The following is a 16,173-nucleotide window of genomic DNA, read 5'->3' as shown; positions in this document are numbered from 1 at the left end:
AATGTTAATCTTATTTTAAAAATACCTTAACAGGTATTTAGATACTGTGCCCTAGCCAAGCTGGCACATAAAATTAATCCTCACAAAGCCCATATCCAGGTCTGTTTAAGTCTCCATAATTTCTTTTCTAGAGTATCTTACATGAAGGATTAAAATATATATTTTAATATTATAGAAAAGTCTTATAACTTCTTCTCATGTTAAATTACTGGAACAAGATACTTTTTCTATAGAAAACTATCATACTCGATTGCAGTTGCTTCATGTCAGGGAGCATTGCCCCTGGCCAGTGCGTAGGGTAATGCGGAGCAAGGTCTCTGTGTCCTCAGCAGCTCCCTTTCCTTAAAAATGTATACTGAAGATCTCCTGTGCTAGGTGGAAACTCTACATGGTATTAATGGTAAAAGGATGAAAAAGATTTCATCATTGCTCATGTGTAGTTATTAAAGAAAGAAATAAAAAGCTGCTATGTCATTGTGAGCTCTTTATTAAAAAAAAACCTTCAGGAGCCTGTCAATACCTGTAGAATAATGACAAAAGTACAGCTTTGCAGTCTATTACCTTGGCTAATCAGACCTCTTTTCAGCTTGAAACTTCTATTTAAAACTACAGAATTGCTCACAACTACAGTAAATTACCCATATAGAAGCCCCTATCCTTCCTCCCCATGTATTCCACAAACCTTCCGGGACCAAAGAAGCCTGTGATGATCACTCCTCTCTCCATCAAATTCCTACACATTCCCTTTAGAAAGTCCTTTGGCATTTAGAAGATAATGTCTGATACCTCTTTGTACTGATTTTTCTGCTGCTAATATTGATGAACAGCATTCTTTTATTTTTAATTAATTTTAATATAATTTACAAATAAGTCACATCTTCCTGTGTTTCAAAACTGATGCACTGTTTTGAATCACATGAATATATGAATACGATGAAAAGTGTGCCTCCAGACTCCATCTCTCAGTCATTCATCATCCTTCCTCTCAAGCAGTTAATGTTATCTGCTTCTTGTTGTCCTTTTATACACATATAAATGTACATACATATAAATTCTTTTTCCATTTATTTTCAACAGAAACGGTAGCATCCACTGTTTTGCATATTGCTTTTTTCTCTACTAATTCACAAATAGGTTCTCTTTCTTTTTTTTTAACAATTTCATGGTATTCCATTGTATGAGTGTACAATAATTTCTTTAGCCAGTTCCTACTGATGGATCTTTATAATATTTATATATTATTTATTATAAAAATGCTGCAATGAATAACCTTATTCAAAAGTCATTTCTCACATGTGCAACTATATATCAGAATAAATTCCTAGGAACAAAATTGCTATGTCAGTGGATTTGCCCTCTGTAATTTTATGGATACTTTCAAATTGTCCTCCATGAAAGTTATACCAGATTGCTCTTCCTCAGCAATATATGAAAATATCTGTTTACCTGTACTTTTGCCCACCCAGTATGTTGCCAAACTTTAAAAAAATATATTTATTTATTTATTTATTTATTTTTGGCTGTGTTGGGTCTTCATTGCTGCGTGCAGACTTTCTCTAGTTGCGGCAGGCGGGGGCTACTCTTCATTGCAGTGCACGGGCTTCTCATTATGGTGGCTTCTCTTGTTGTGGAGCAGGGGCTCTAGGCATGTGGGCTTCTGTAGTCGTGGCACATGGGCTCAGTAGTTGTGGCTCATGGGCTCTAGAGCGCAGGCTCAGTAGTTGTTGTGCGTGGGCTTAGTTGCTCCACGGCATGTGGGATCTTTCCAGACCAGGGCTCAAACCCGTGTCCCCTCCATTGGCAGGCGGATTCTTAACCACTGCACCACCAGGGAAGCCCTGTTTGCCAAACTTTTGGATCTTTGCCAATCTGTGCAGAGGGGTTGAGGATTCTGGGGCTGATCGAGGTGGCAGTAACGCACATGAGTTTCATTAGATGTTACTTTGACAGGTTTGTTTGTTGGGGAGGAAGAAATCCCTCATAGCAGGTGTCTGTCCAGAGGCTGGGAGTGAGGGGAGGTCCACAACTCCAAAGGAGAGGGGAAGGCAAGGGAATTCCTAATGGAGAGGGGACTTGTGTGGTGTCTGGACGACATTATTCATCAGCATGGCGGCTGAGAGTCTCTGTGTCAGAGCTCTGAAGGGCAGCAGTGGCTTGGGGTCTTTATATCCTGGGGCTTATCTTTTTATGGCTAGCAGACGTTGGGTGAAAAGTAGGTAGACTCTAAATGGTTAAAAATCTGCTTATTTGGGCTATGTTTAAAACAGTTGAATATGTAACATTTTGAGTTTGGTGCCAGTGGCCTTTTGAGCTAACAGGTTTTAGCCTACTGTGAAAAATAAACAATCCAGCGGTAAATACACACAGGCTATCTTTGTCCCATTTATATAACAAGCTGATGGTGAAAAATGGTATCTAAGTAAAATTATAATTTGTATTTTTCTTATTTATAAGTATTAGGGTATAGACAAAGCTGCTGTAACAAAGGGACCTAAAATACAGTAGCTGAAATAAAATAGAAGTTATTTTCTCTATCTCTCCTAACAGCCCAGAGTATTTGCTTGAGGGCTGGCAGGGCACCTCTGTTCTTGAGATCATCCATAGATTCAAGTTCCTTCTCTCATGCTAGAGAAGACTCCTAAAGTGTGGTCCTTGTCAGTGAGATTGAAGCTGGGTCATGAACACCACATCTGTTGAACAGGAAAAGAGAGTGTTGAAGGCAAACAGTTTCCTTATAAAAAATAGGATCTGGAAGCTCCATATATAATGTCCATTTGTATTTCTCTGGCCAAGACTTAGTCACATAGCCACATCTAGCTGCATGAAAGGTTGGGAAAACTTGGGGTTCTGTTACCAAAAGGAGACACAGAATGGGGACAGTTTGCAGTCTCTGCTATACTAAATGAGGTTGAGCATCTTTTCCTATGTTTAAGATCCATTTCTATTTCATTTTCTATAAACTGTTTATCTTCTTTGCCCATTTTCTTTTGGATTGTTAGTCTTGTCCCATCAATTTATAGATACCTTTTATATATTAGGAAAATTAGCGCTTTGCCTATGATATGCTGCATGCTTTTCTTATCCATTAGACTCATAGTTTACTCTGTCGGTTTTCAGTAATAATCAAAGTTGTTATGTGAAATAAAAGTTACTCTAAAGATCATATTTTTTCTCTCTTCAACAGATAAGTCCAGCCATAACTAACTATGTAACTGACAAACTAGGGAAAAAGTTTGTAGAGCCTCCACCATTTGATTTGGCAAAGAGTTATTTGGATTCAAATTGCACCATTCCCTTAATTTTTGTGTTATCTCCAGGAGCAGATCCCATGGCCAGTAAGTGCATAATGTCAACTTAATAAATTATAAATAAATCATCTTGTTCAATATCTATTTCTTAGATGAGTGTAAATCAGTAAATTCGGTATTTATAAGGAAAGATAACTAGAATTATTCACAATTAAATACTTATACACTGAAACATAAGGCACATTTTATAATTTTAGAGTAAGCAGTGAAACCATTTATTTTTTTGTGCCCTCTTAGGCCTACTGAAATTTGCAAATGATAAAGCTATGTCTGGAAATAAATTTCAAGCTATTTCACTGGGACAGGGACAAGGACCAATTGCAACAAAAATGATTAACGCAGCAATAGAGGAAGGAACTTGGGTTTGCCTACAGAACTGTCACCTCGCTGTCTCCTGGATGCCCGTGTTGGAAAAAATATGTGAAGATTTTTCTCCCGAAGGCTGTAATTCATCCTTTAGGCTTTGGCTCACAAGTTACCCATCTCCAAAAGTATATTTATTTCCTATGGAGTTTAGTACATTTATTTGGTTATGTGTTATTGATATATTGTATATCTTAAATGCTTAACCTTAAGAGGTTTTAAAAATATTTCTGGAGTCCTCCCTTATACCTATTTTTAATCCACTAGTGTATGTATTTTTAGGACTTGAGTTGGTTATCTAGAGTAATGCTCTTTGTTTATTTTGTCTTAGTTCCCAGTAACAATTCTACAGAATGGAGTAAAAATGACTAATGAGCCTCCTACGGGTCTTCGGCTAAATCTCCTCCAATCATATCTCACTCATCCAGTTTCTGATCCTCAGTTTTTCAATGGATGCGAGGGAAAGGAACTGGTAATACTCAGCCCCTGGAACTTTTAAAATGTGTTTTTATAGTGGAAAAAATATGAAAACATAAATATTTTATTTAATATTAAACTTTAGGCATTTCCTAAGAAGATAGAAATTCTACCTATGTTATTTTATTCCCAGTTGTTTGTGTTCTGCTTCCCATGTAGTAGATACTCAAATAAATATTTGTTGAATGAATGAACATTTCTTAGTTTGTACAAAAGTCCAACAGTGCATTTGATTAAGACAATTAAGACCCAAGAGTAGCAATCTATTTTAACATCATTTATTTATTCTTTCAACAAATATGTTTGTTAGGTACGATATAATGCAGTGAGAGTAAAATAGACACTGCCGTCACCAAAAATATCTGCCTTCATGGAAATTCTAGTAATAATGTTTTGACATATTAATAACACTCTTCAATGTATCCGTATGTAAAAAAGTTTTGCACATGGTATTGAGGACGTTAGGAGTTCCAATAAATAGCACTCCTTTTCTCTGCCCAAATTCTTACCAGTTAAGAAACAGGAAAAAGTACAAACATATGGGAACCAAATTATAACCTTAATTACTGATATAGACTAGGTTGGAAGATGTAGTTTACATCTGTGAACAAGTGGGCTTAGTATTACTGAACCCAGAATTAAGTACATTTATCTACCCAGAGGAACAGAGGAAAACTTCCTTCCCTGCCGGAAGCTCACTTCTAAGAGAGAAAAGGGAAAAGCTGAGCAAAGCATATTTGCTTGACTTTCCCCAAATTTACCCGTCAGATAGGTACTCCTCCCTCCACCAGTGAGTATAAGGATGGAGAAAATCCAGGAGTGTTACATTAATTGAAGTTTCCCTGCATGGAAGGAAACATCAGCACTAAGGAGATTTTGCACACACCCTTTAAGAGTGGAGTCTCTGTTTTCTATAGCCTACCAGCTCTCCTGAACATAAGCCCTGCTGGCTTTCAAAGCCTGATGTTCTGGAGGCTTGTCTTCTTAGTGCAGGGCCCCTACACTGGGGAGCCCAATGTGGGGCTCAGACCCTTCACTCCTTGGGGAGGACCTCTATAATTGTGATTTTCCTCTCATTTGTGGGTCAGCAAACCTGGGTCCTGACTACAGTATGTCTCTGATCCTCCTACCCATCTTGTGGTTCTCTCTTTATGTCTTTCGTTGTGGAAAATCTTTTCTTCTACCTTCAGTTTGTTCTCATAGATAGTTGCTCTGTAAGTAGTTGTAATTTTGGTGTATCAAGGAAGGAGGTGAGTTCAAGGTCTTCCTATTCTGCCATCTTGGCATGTCTCTCTAGCACTATGGCATTTTAATAAAGTATAATGTTATTGTAGTTTGTCTAGCTTGGAGGTTTTGGATAAGTCATAAGATTAATACTTTTTATAGTAAGCATTATTTTGGATAGTCTTTCTAAATAAAAGTTTGTAGAGATATATGATCATAGAACCTTATAATGAAAGATCATCAGTTCCCCTCATTTTAGTAATGGAAACCTGATCAGATTTTTTCCTTGTTGCATATTTTTATCTTAAAGGCATGGGAGAAGTTACTCTTTGGAGTTTGTTTTTTTCATGCCCTTGTGCAAGAGAGAAAGAAATTTGGTCCTCTTGGTTGGAATATTCCATATGGATTTAATGAATCAGATTTACGCATCAGTATTCGACAACTACAGGTAAAATTAGAAAGGAACTAACATTGATGGAGGATCACTGTGTACCAGGCCCTAGGCAATTCCCTTTGCTTAGAATGACTTATTCAGTTCTCCCAACACCACTAATAGTTGGCTAGATGGTATTAATAATTATAATTTTGGCTTATAAAGCATAATCTCCATCTGCATTTTTCTGCTGCAGATAATGGGAAACCTGATTCAAACTGGCTTAAACCATAATGAAACTTTTTATCTCACATAAAAAAGAGTTGCAGAGGAAGGACAGACTCTCTGGAGTTGGTTGATTCAACAAAAGTGTTGCCATCAAGGACCCTAGTTCTTTCTTTTTGCAGTGCCCTCCTCAGTGTTGGCTTTATATAGGTCCTCACTATACTCTACTCTTAGCCTCCACTCAGTCAGATCTACAATTTAGCTCTATCAGTCAACAAAAACAGTAGAAAAGGAATTTATTGAAAGAATATTGGGTAGGTCACAGAATCACCAAGATGGCTGGAGAGCCAAGGCATCCACAGTCATATCCAGAATCATATCATGTCTGGTAACAGCATTCCTTCTACTCTTATTAAATATCAGACACCACAGCTCATAACTGCCACACAGACACTAGTCTACTACATACTCTCTGATGTCATCAAAAAAATTCTTTGCTGTTCCTGCTTCTTTGCACCCTAAACCCCAGTTCAGTCTAGGATGGCTACATCTGAGTTTCCAAGCCCAGGTCACAAGCCTAGGCTTTAGCCATAATGGAGGCTGAGAAAGTGAGTGGTCGGCTTTTTCAGTTTCTGTAGACTTAAAATGAAACATGAGATGCATGAGATGGTCAGCAGCCCCCCACCAAAGGAAAAAGATCAAATGTCCGCTATAAATTACTACTCACTCAGACTTTGAACTAGGCACATTAATTACATGAATTTTAATTCTCACAGCAACCCTGTAAGGTGGGTATTATCCCTGTTTTGGAGAAAACCAAAGCTAAGAAGTAAATTTACCCATTGAGGTAAGATTTGAACTCGGGTCTGTCCAACTCCAATACTTTCCCATTATTTCTGTCATGTTTTACCAAATATATTAATCCAACTAGACAACCACAGAATATTGTATTTTTCTGCTTCTGTGCTGTGATAAGGGCCTTTATGACATGGGGCTTCAAAACAACCATGATGATAATTCTTCCAACCCCACTTCCATGTGTATAGATTGATGGATGATTGATTGATTGATAGATATTTAAGGCCATCTTAAAATGGAAATGAAGTGAAATACTTTAAGGTTTTTCTCATTTCATTTTTCCTTTGTTTCAGTTATTTATAAATGAATATGATACAATTCCATTTGAAGCTATCTCTTACCTGACTGGAGAGTGTAACTATGGAGGAAGAGTGACAGATGATTGGGACAGACGTCTCCTCTTAACCATGCTGGCTGACTTTTATAACGCAAACATAATTGAAAACTCTCATTATAAGTTTTCTCCCAGTGGAAACTATTTTGCACCTCCCAAAGGCACTTATGATGAGTACATTGAATTCATTAAGGTAACTGATATCACTGAAAATAGGGTGAGATTCAAGTGTGATTTTTCTAAAAAGCAAATGAGTGAAGTAGTCCCCCATAATGTATAGGATTAGACAAGTCCTATGGTTCAATCAGCTTTCAATATATTTTGTTTCTAGTAGTTACTGAAAACTGGAAAAGTTTGATTCCTCTGTTGTTTGATGTTTAGTTGATTTTTAACCCTTTTTGGTCTGCACATGTCTACCTTATGAATTAACGTATCCAGTGAAAATGTGATGCTTGTTGAATCTATTTTCTGGTAGAAACTTCCATTTACTCAACACCCTGAGATATTTGGATTACATGAAAATGTTGATATCTCCAAAGATCTTCAACAAACAAAAATCCTCTTTGAGTCCTTGCTCCTCACCCAAGGAGGCTCCAAACAGACAGGATCCTCAGGAAGTGCTGACCAGATTCTACTAGAAATTACCAAAGATATTCTCAACAAGGTAATGTTTAGCTTAAGATATGTTACTTGTAATATAACATAAATCAAAATGGCACTGAAATGTCAACTTGAAAACTCCATTTAGCAGCATTATGACCTTGAGTGAGATACTTTGCCTTTCTGAACATTAGTTTTCAAATCTGTAAAGTGGTGATAATAGTACCAGCTGTGTAATGTTCTTGTGAACATTAAGGAGATCATTAAATTAAAGTGCTTTGCATAATGCCTGGCAAATAGTAAGTTCTTAGTAACTACAGTTGTGGATAAGCTACTGAATATATGATTTATTATTATTTCTAAATAAAGATGGTGGGCCTACTTTTTTTTTTCTTTTTTTTTTTTTTGTTGTGGTATGCGGGCCTCTCACTGTTGTGGCCTCCCCCGTTGCGGAGCACAGGCTCCAGACGCGCAGGCTCAGCGGCCATGGCTCACGGGCCCAGCCGCTCCGCGGCATGTGGGATCTTCCCGGACCGGGGCACGAACCCGTGTCCCCTGCATCGGCGGGTGGACTCTCAACCACTGCGCCACCAGGGAAGCCCGGACCTACTTTTTTTAAATGGAGGAAATGGTCTGAACTTGCTGGTTCAAGGAGGGAATGGTTTTTAATCTATACCTTCAGAAGTGAGGAGGCACAGGGAAATAAGATCAGCACTAAATTAACAGCTACAGCCTTTTTTTCCCCCCCATACTACAGCCCAATGTACTTAGCCCTCTTGGTAAAGTGGAATGATAATCTCTTTTCTCACTTTTTTCTGTGTCTTAAATTCAGTAAAGAACTACTAAGAGGACTTTATGGTGCTAAGCACAGATCTTCACAACTCCCCTCCAGGATAAATACTATAATTATCCCCATATTTCAGTGTCAGGCACTCTGACAGAGCAGAACCTGACCCCTACCCCATCTGCCTTGAAAAACCACGGATGGCACCGACTCTACTCTCACAGTTGGTACCCTTGCCTTACACCAGTCCTTAAGTAGAGCCTACTCACCTTAAACCTGGCTGTGGCCACTGGAGAGGAGAAGGGAGCAACACTGCCTTCTACCCCTGGGTAAAATCAAGCTAGTCTCCTCCAACCTCCACCCTTGGACTTCTGCTTCTGCCATTTGCCTCTTCTCACCCTCAGCCCCTTCTTCTTGTGTGGTTTATCTCTTCGGGGCAAGGCTCTTGCCCTCCCAAAATGGTGGCTCTTACAAGATCCCTAGCAGGAAGTTACCTGGAAGTGGCATATAGGACTTAATTGGGGTAGAATGTTTGTGCTGAGCCAAATGTGCCTTGAGTGACACCACCTAATATGACTTAGAATTCTTTTGTACCACCCAAGGACCATTGCCTGGGGACAGTCTGGGCAGCTCAACTTTCTTAGTTTGGGAGTTCCCCCATAGGGAAATTCCTTTGCCCCTTTAAGAGTGTGAATTCCATTGTCTTGGGGCTTGATCACCAACCCCAAAGTCCCCTTTATCGCTTCTCCTCAAGTGTCTCTGAGATGCCTCATTGAAATCAGACACTCAATGGCCTTCTCTTTCCCTATGCCCTGGAACCTTGCTACATTTATACATTAATTATTTTTTTTTATACATTAATTATTTGATAGTGGTGTAAGCAAATCCATTTTGAGCCAGTTGATAATTTACTGGAAATAAATTAAAAAGAGTTATGAAGTGGTACATCAGTTTTATTAATGGAAAATAAAATTCAATTTACAAAAGAAAATTACATAACTTTTCAGAAATGTATATCTTCTTCATAGTACTCTATCCTGTAGTAAAGAGCATGAGCCTTAGTGTTAGAGATCTATGGATTTAAACAGACCACTTTTGGACTGTGTACCCTTGGGCATTTACTTAACCTATCTGTACTTAAATGATAATGATGGCCACCTAATAGTGAATGGTAAAGATTACATGAGATAATGTTTGGAAAGCAGTTAGCATAATACTTGGCACATAGTAATTGCCTAATGTTAGCTATAATTGATATTATAGCTGAATGAAACTAATTATTTATTCTGAGAGTAATATGCGATCTTCAAAATCTATTCTCTTAGCTACCAAATGACTTTGACATTGAATCAGCACTGCTCAAGTATCCCGTGAGATATGAAGAGAGCATGAATACTGTTTTAGTACAAGAAATGGAAAGATTTAACAAGTAAGGAGCTCTATACCCAGTTATTCAGAAGGCTACCAACCAAAGTTGATAAAAAGTTACACTGGTATTGAATTAAAAGTTTAAGAAAATATTATCAAAACTTGCCATTTCATTAGAGTTTTTTAAAGTTGCATAATCTTCTGCCCCAGAAGGGAAGGTATCTTTTATAATGTAAAAATGGTGATGAAATAGAGATCTGCTTTTACTGGTTAAAAATTTTCATTAATCATAATTTCTCATCCACCTATTGCTCTTCTCCTCAGGAAGTGAAGATGGAATGAGCCTTATCTTGGTCTATGTGTAAATACATCTCTTGTCATTTTTCTGCTATTGACACATATACACCCCCCCCCATTTTCTTCCTGAGTCTATCTGGATTGACTAGGTACCCTAAAATAGCAAACAAATTATTTGCTTTGAATTTTTTAAAATAAATATATTTATTTATTTATTTATTTTTGGCTGTGTTGGGTCTTTGTTGCTGCACATGGGCTTTCCTCTAGTTGCCGCGAGCAGGGGCTACTCTTTGTTGTGGCACGGGCCTCTCATTGTGGTGGCCTCTCTTTTTGAGAAGAACGGGCTGTAGGCTCATGGGCTTCAGTAGTTGTGGCAAGTGGGCTCAGTAGTTGTGGCACATGGGCTCAGTAGTTGTGGCTCGTGGGCCCTAGAGCGCAGGCTCACTAGTTGCGCTGCATGGGCTTAGTTGCTCCGCGGCATGTGAGATCTTCCCAGACCAGGGCTTGAACCTGTGATCCTTGCATTGGCAGGCAGATTCTTAACCACTCTACCACCAGGGAAGCGCCTGCTTTGAATTTTCAAATTGAATTTTCTACAGTTAAATACTGGAATGTATTAAGGAATGGAGAATTGTTTTGGTTATGAATTTTCTAGTGTTTCCAAGTTTGTTTCAGTTTCCAGACTTTTTGAAATTTTAAAATAAAGCATATTAAAACACTATGATGCCTTAATTAATTTAGTAATTCTTATACAAATACCATATGTATTTACATATCATAACATACTCTCTCTCAGTTGCTTAGGCTTCTAGGCTAAAACCCTCACTTCAGGTATATTTATGGTGTTCTTAGCAGTTTGGGCCTCAGTGGGAAACAAAGTACTTGCAAGGGTATAAATGAATATACACTGTATGTTTTAATTCAGTGTTTCCAAAGTTTCAGCCATTGTATCGTACCTTTATAACTTTCTTCATATTTGCATATCACCTATAACATTATTTACCTGATATTTTTTCTTAAATCATTCTCTGTTTAAATTTGCCTGGTTTTAAGCAATAATACCTTGAAAGCACCAATTTTGATATGCAAGTTATATTATTTTCTATATTTAAAAATACATATGTAATAAATAAGATGAAAAATGTGCATCCAAGTATCACCTAAAATTACTTTATATTATCAAGTGGGAGGTGACCACACTTTGGGAATACACTCCCATAAAGCTGTGAATGGTATCCTGCTATTTCTTCTACTGGAAAGACTGTATGTTGGTATTTAGTATCATATATGTTGATGACACAATTTCTTTCCTTGCAGTTTAATTAAAACTATACGCAACACTCTACAGGACCTTGAAAAAGCTATTAAGGGCGTGGTTGTCATGGATTCTGCTTTGGAGGCACTCTCTGGCAGTCTGCTTGTTGGAAAGGTTCCAGAAATATGGGCCCGACGATCATACCCAAGTCTTAAACCCCTAGGAAGTTACATCACAGACTTTCTAGCCCGGCTGAACTTTTTACAGGTTAAAAATTATATATAATATATATATATTATAACATATATATTATTTCATTTTTTGGGAGATACTAGAAGAGATACTAGAAATTGGCTGTGGTCACTTGAATGTCTCTGAGTTAGATGAAATGGATTAGTAGTTTCATGGTAATCTAATCAAAATTTTAGAATATTGAAAATTACACACATTTCAAAGTACTAGTAGAAAATTAAAATTTTATTTTACCCAAACCCAAGTAATATGTGACATTTATATTTCGGAAGATTCACAACTTGGTCTTGTGATTTTCCTACTGATGGTAAATCACAAAAAGAGCCTGAGGCTTGGATTTATCAATAATTGTCCATTATCTAGAAATCAGTGCTTCTTATCTCTTATCTCATAAAACCAGGGAAAAGATGGAGTGCTTTGAAATCTCCGAACGCTTCACCCTGCAATCTCACACATAAAGGATGTGTAAGGCAGCACACTCTTTTTCCTCCCCAACTCCTCTGCTTGCCCCCATCCTATGGTTGATGCTTATGTGAGGATAGTGGGTGGGGAGAGCCCCCAAAATACATTTTGGAAATTCACATAGGTATATGACCTCTCAGTGTTCAGTTGCCCTTTTATTATACAAACGCTTTATCTGTTTCACTATAGGAGCTAATAATAAAATAACCCTACTTGTGAAGATGTGGAGAGATAGGCTTTCTCATACATTGCTTTTTAATTTTTGCCAATCTGATAGGTCAAGCATATCTTTGTTTCAATTTGAGTTTCTTTGATTATTAGTGAGTCTGTGCTTCTTTTGGTATGTGTGTTTGCTGTTTGTGTTCTCTCCTGTGAATTGCCTATTCATCTCCTAGGCCAGTTTTTCATGGGACTATTTTTGTTTGTTTTAATCTTTTTATAAAATTTTTAAAGGTTACTTTCCATTTACAGTTATTACAAGATATTGGTTTTATTCCTCACATTGTACAATACATCCTTGAGCCTATCTTACACACAGTAATTTGTGCTTCCCACTCCTCCACCCCTACATTGCACTCCCACACTGGTAACCACTAGTTTTTTCTCTACATCTGTGAGTCTGCTTCTTTTTGCTGTATATACTAGTTTGTTGTATTTATTAGATTCCACATATAAGTGACATCATAAAGTATTTGTCTTTCTCTGTCTGACTTATTTCTCTTAGCATAACTTCCTCCAAGTCCACCCATGTTTCTTCAAATGGCAAAATTTCATTCTTTTTAATGGCCAAGTAGTATTCCATTGTATATATATACCACATCTACTTTATCCATTCATCTGCTGATGGACTCTTAGGCCGCTTCCATATATTACAATTGTAAATAAGGCTACTATGAACATTGGGGTGCATGTATCTTTTCAAATTAGTGTTGTTTTTTTCCCGATATATATCTGAGACTGGAATTGCTGGGTAATATGTTAGTCCTATTTTTAGTTATTTGAGAAACCTCCGTATTCCACAGTGCCTGCAACAAGTTAAATTCCCACCAACAGTGTACAAGTGTTCTTTTTTGTCCACATCCTTGCCAGCATTTGTTATTTGTGTTAATTTTGATGATAGCCATTCTGAGAGATGCAGGGTGATATCTCGTGTGTGTGTGTGTGTTTTAACATCTTTATTTGAGTATAATTGCTTTACAATCGTGTGTTAGTTTCTGCTTTATAACAAAGTGAATCAACTATACATATACATATATCCCCATATCTCCTCCCTCTTGTGTCTCCCTCCCACCCTCCCTATCCCACCCCTCTAGATGGTCATAAAGCACCAAACTGATCTCCCTGTGCTCTATGGCTGCTTCCCACTAGCTATTTATTTTACATTTGGTAGTGTATATTGGTTGTACCTTCTCCCTTTTCATTTCTGATTTTATTGATTTGGGCCCACTCCCTTTTTTCCTTGATGAGTCTGGCTAAAGGTTTATCAATTTTGTTTATCTTTTCAAAAAAACAGCTTTTAATTTCATTGATTTTTTTCTATTTTATTTATTTATTGATTTTTTTTCTATTTTAATTTCATTGATTTTTTTCTATTTTATTTCTATTTATTTATTTTTAGTCTCTATTTCATTTATTTTTGCTCTGACCTTTGTGATTTCTTTTCTTCTATTAACTCTGGGTTTTGTTTGTTCTTCTTTCTCTAGTTCCTTTAGGTGTAAGGTTAGGTTGTTTATTTGAGATTTTTCTTGTTTCCTGAGGTAAGCTTGTATCTCTATAAACTTCCCTCTTAGGACTCCTTTTGCTGCATCCCATAAATTTGGGATTGTTGTGTTTTCATTTGTCTCTAGGTGTTTTTTTATTTCCTCTTTGATTTGAATTGCCTCTTCATCTCCTAGGCCCATATTTCTTTGAAAATTTTTTAAAAAATTAATTTATAGGAGCTTTTTATGTAGATTATACACTTAACAAAAGAATCAGAATATAAGGGCTTTTTTTACATTTTTTAAAAAAATTTATTTATTTTTTGGCTGCGTTGGGTCTTCATTGCTGTGTGCGGGCTTTCTCTAGTTGCGCGAACAGGGGCTACTCTTCATTGCAGTGTGCAGGCTTCTTGTTGCAGTGGCTTCTCTTTTTGCAGAGTACAGCCTCTAGGCACGCGGGCTTCAGTAGTTTCTGTCCCTTATCAAAAGTATCTGACATATAGTTAATTCCATCCTCCCCTTGACATAATCTTGCTTTTTTTCATTTCCTAAACTTTTCTGAAATTTTAATCGGAAGTGCTTACATTTCTCGTATACTGCTTTGTTCCTGAAGGGCCTTGAAGAGTCTTTAGCTTGGTCCCCTAGAGGGGTCCTGGTATGGTGCCAGCTAGAATAATATCCAGGACAAATTTCCTTTGTTGTTATTGTTAATATAAAGTTCATATCAAACTCTACTTTCCGAAATTGGCTTTCCCCTTGGAATCATTCTGTTTGAATGAGAAAGGAAAATCTCACTCATTATTGGGCATGTTTATCATCCTTCACCACAAATCTCTTCCCCTGAATGGATCTTCCCTATTGTTTTCTTACCCTTACAGAAGCTGCACAGTTTTCCCATCATCTTTCTCTCCCCTGGACTCTTGACTTTACCTCCTAATGATTCTTAGAGTTAACAAATTAAACAAATTGAGTCATCTGGAGTTTTTTCTTCTTTTCTCATTTCTCTCTCACTGTTCACCCTACTTACCTTCCCTTCCTCCTGCCTGTGCTTTTTTTTTTTTTTTTTAAGCTTTTTGCACACTGGCTGGAATCTCAGATTAAATCTGGGATCCGACACTTAGTATCTGTGTGACTTTGAGCAAGATACTCATCTTTCTACACCCCAGTTTCCTCATCAGTAAAATGGGAGGAATAATTCCTAACTCACTGAATTATTTCGTGGACTAAATGAGATGATGCATGTAAATTACTTAGCGCCTACGGTATGCACTAAGCGCTCAGTAAATGGTAGCTAATTCAGAGATTGTATGTAAGTAGCTGATCCAGACACTCATGACATTCTTGGCTAAATGAAGCCCTGGAGTGAGCAAGGGAACGTTCTATACACTTGCCTCTGGGTTTTTATAGCTTTCTTGTGCATGATACTAGTTCTGCTTGGTTTGTACCCTTGTCAAGCTCCATCTCTTTCTCTTCTTCTTCTTGATCTGACAGCTTGTACTGTTGCAACATCTCCAGCAGTGGTTTGTTCTCTTCTTCCCAGGGAGCAAAGCTGGCTTCTTCCCATAGTGTGCTGCTCACTCAGAGACAAAGTTCGTTTTGTTAATTCATCTGTTCATTCAAATGTGAATTGAGACCCACTTTGTCTAAAGCGCTTTGTTGCTGGATAAAGTTGCCAGGTTACCTTCAAGTTGCCAATAGTCTACAGGAAGATAATCTATGTATCTAAGAAAAAGCTAAGAGCAACATATAAGATGCTCTGGGAATTCAAAGAAGGGAGAGAGTTCTTTTACTTCGGAAAGCAGAGTTTGTTTATTGGATGAGGTAGCATTTGAGCTGGTCTAAATGATGAATGGTTTTGGACACTACAAATAAAGGAAGAGGACTTAAGAGACAGCTGTAGGATGAAAGGCACTATATCATTTAGGATTGATTCTGTTGTAAAAATTTTGACATAAGCAAAAATTAAGTTTGTTCCCTCATGTAATTGAAAAAGCCAGGGAGTAAAGTGACTCCAGGCAGCATTTGGCCTAGGGTGCAAATGTTGTTGCCTGATCCTGGCTTCTTGCACTTCTCTCGGCTCCAGTCTCTGTGGGTTAACTCCATTCTCAGTTAGGTTCTTGTCTGACGGTAGCAGGATAGCAACAGCAACTCTGGCCTTACATCCACAAAACTTCAAAGAGTTTAGAGTGAATCTTTTCCCCAAAAGTCCCAGCAAAAGTCTCTACATCTCTGGCTTTGATTGGGTCACATGTCCATTCCTGAATCAGTCACTATGACTGCAGGTATGATCAGC

The 16,173-nt window shown here is 37.6% G+C and overlaps 1 protein-coding gene across 1 annotated transcript in view; it reads left to right on the top strand.

Moving 5' to 3' along the window:
- Nucleotides 1-16,173, top strand: part of DNAH12 (dynein axonemal heavy chain 12) — a 236,187-nt gene that overhangs the window by 215,090 nt on the left and 4,924 nt on the right. The window contains exons 64-71 of the mRNA XM_027121150.1: nucleotides 3,185-3,335; nucleotides 3,546-3,799; nucleotides 4,003-4,143; nucleotides 5,683-5,820; nucleotides 7,122-7,355; nucleotides 7,638-7,826; nucleotides 9,872-9,975; nucleotides 11,529-11,733. Of these exons, the coding sequence (XP_026976951.1) occupies nucleotides 3,185-3,335; nucleotides 3,546-3,799; nucleotides 4,003-4,143; nucleotides 5,683-5,820; nucleotides 7,122-7,355; nucleotides 7,638-7,826; nucleotides 9,872-9,975; nucleotides 11,529-11,733 (1,416 nt within the window). The remainder of the gene's footprint in view (nucleotides 1-3,184; nucleotides 3,336-3,545; nucleotides 3,800-4,002; nucleotides 4,144-5,682; nucleotides 5,821-7,121; nucleotides 7,356-7,637; nucleotides 7,827-9,871; nucleotides 9,976-11,528; nucleotides 11,734-16,173) is intronic.

Source organism: Aethalodelphis obliquidens, unplaced genomic scaffold (assembly GCF_003676395.1).
Source record: "Aethalodelphis obliquidens isolate GAN/ISIS:26980383/991018 unplaced genomic scaffold, ASM367639v1 scaffold22, whole genome shotgun sequence".
Classification (NCBI taxonomy): domain Eukaryota; kingdom Metazoa; phylum Chordata; class Mammalia; order Artiodactyla; family Delphinidae; genus Aethalodelphis; species Aethalodelphis obliquidens.
Note: the sequence above shows the minus strand (reverse complement) of the source record. Positions and strands in the feature narration are given on the sequence as shown.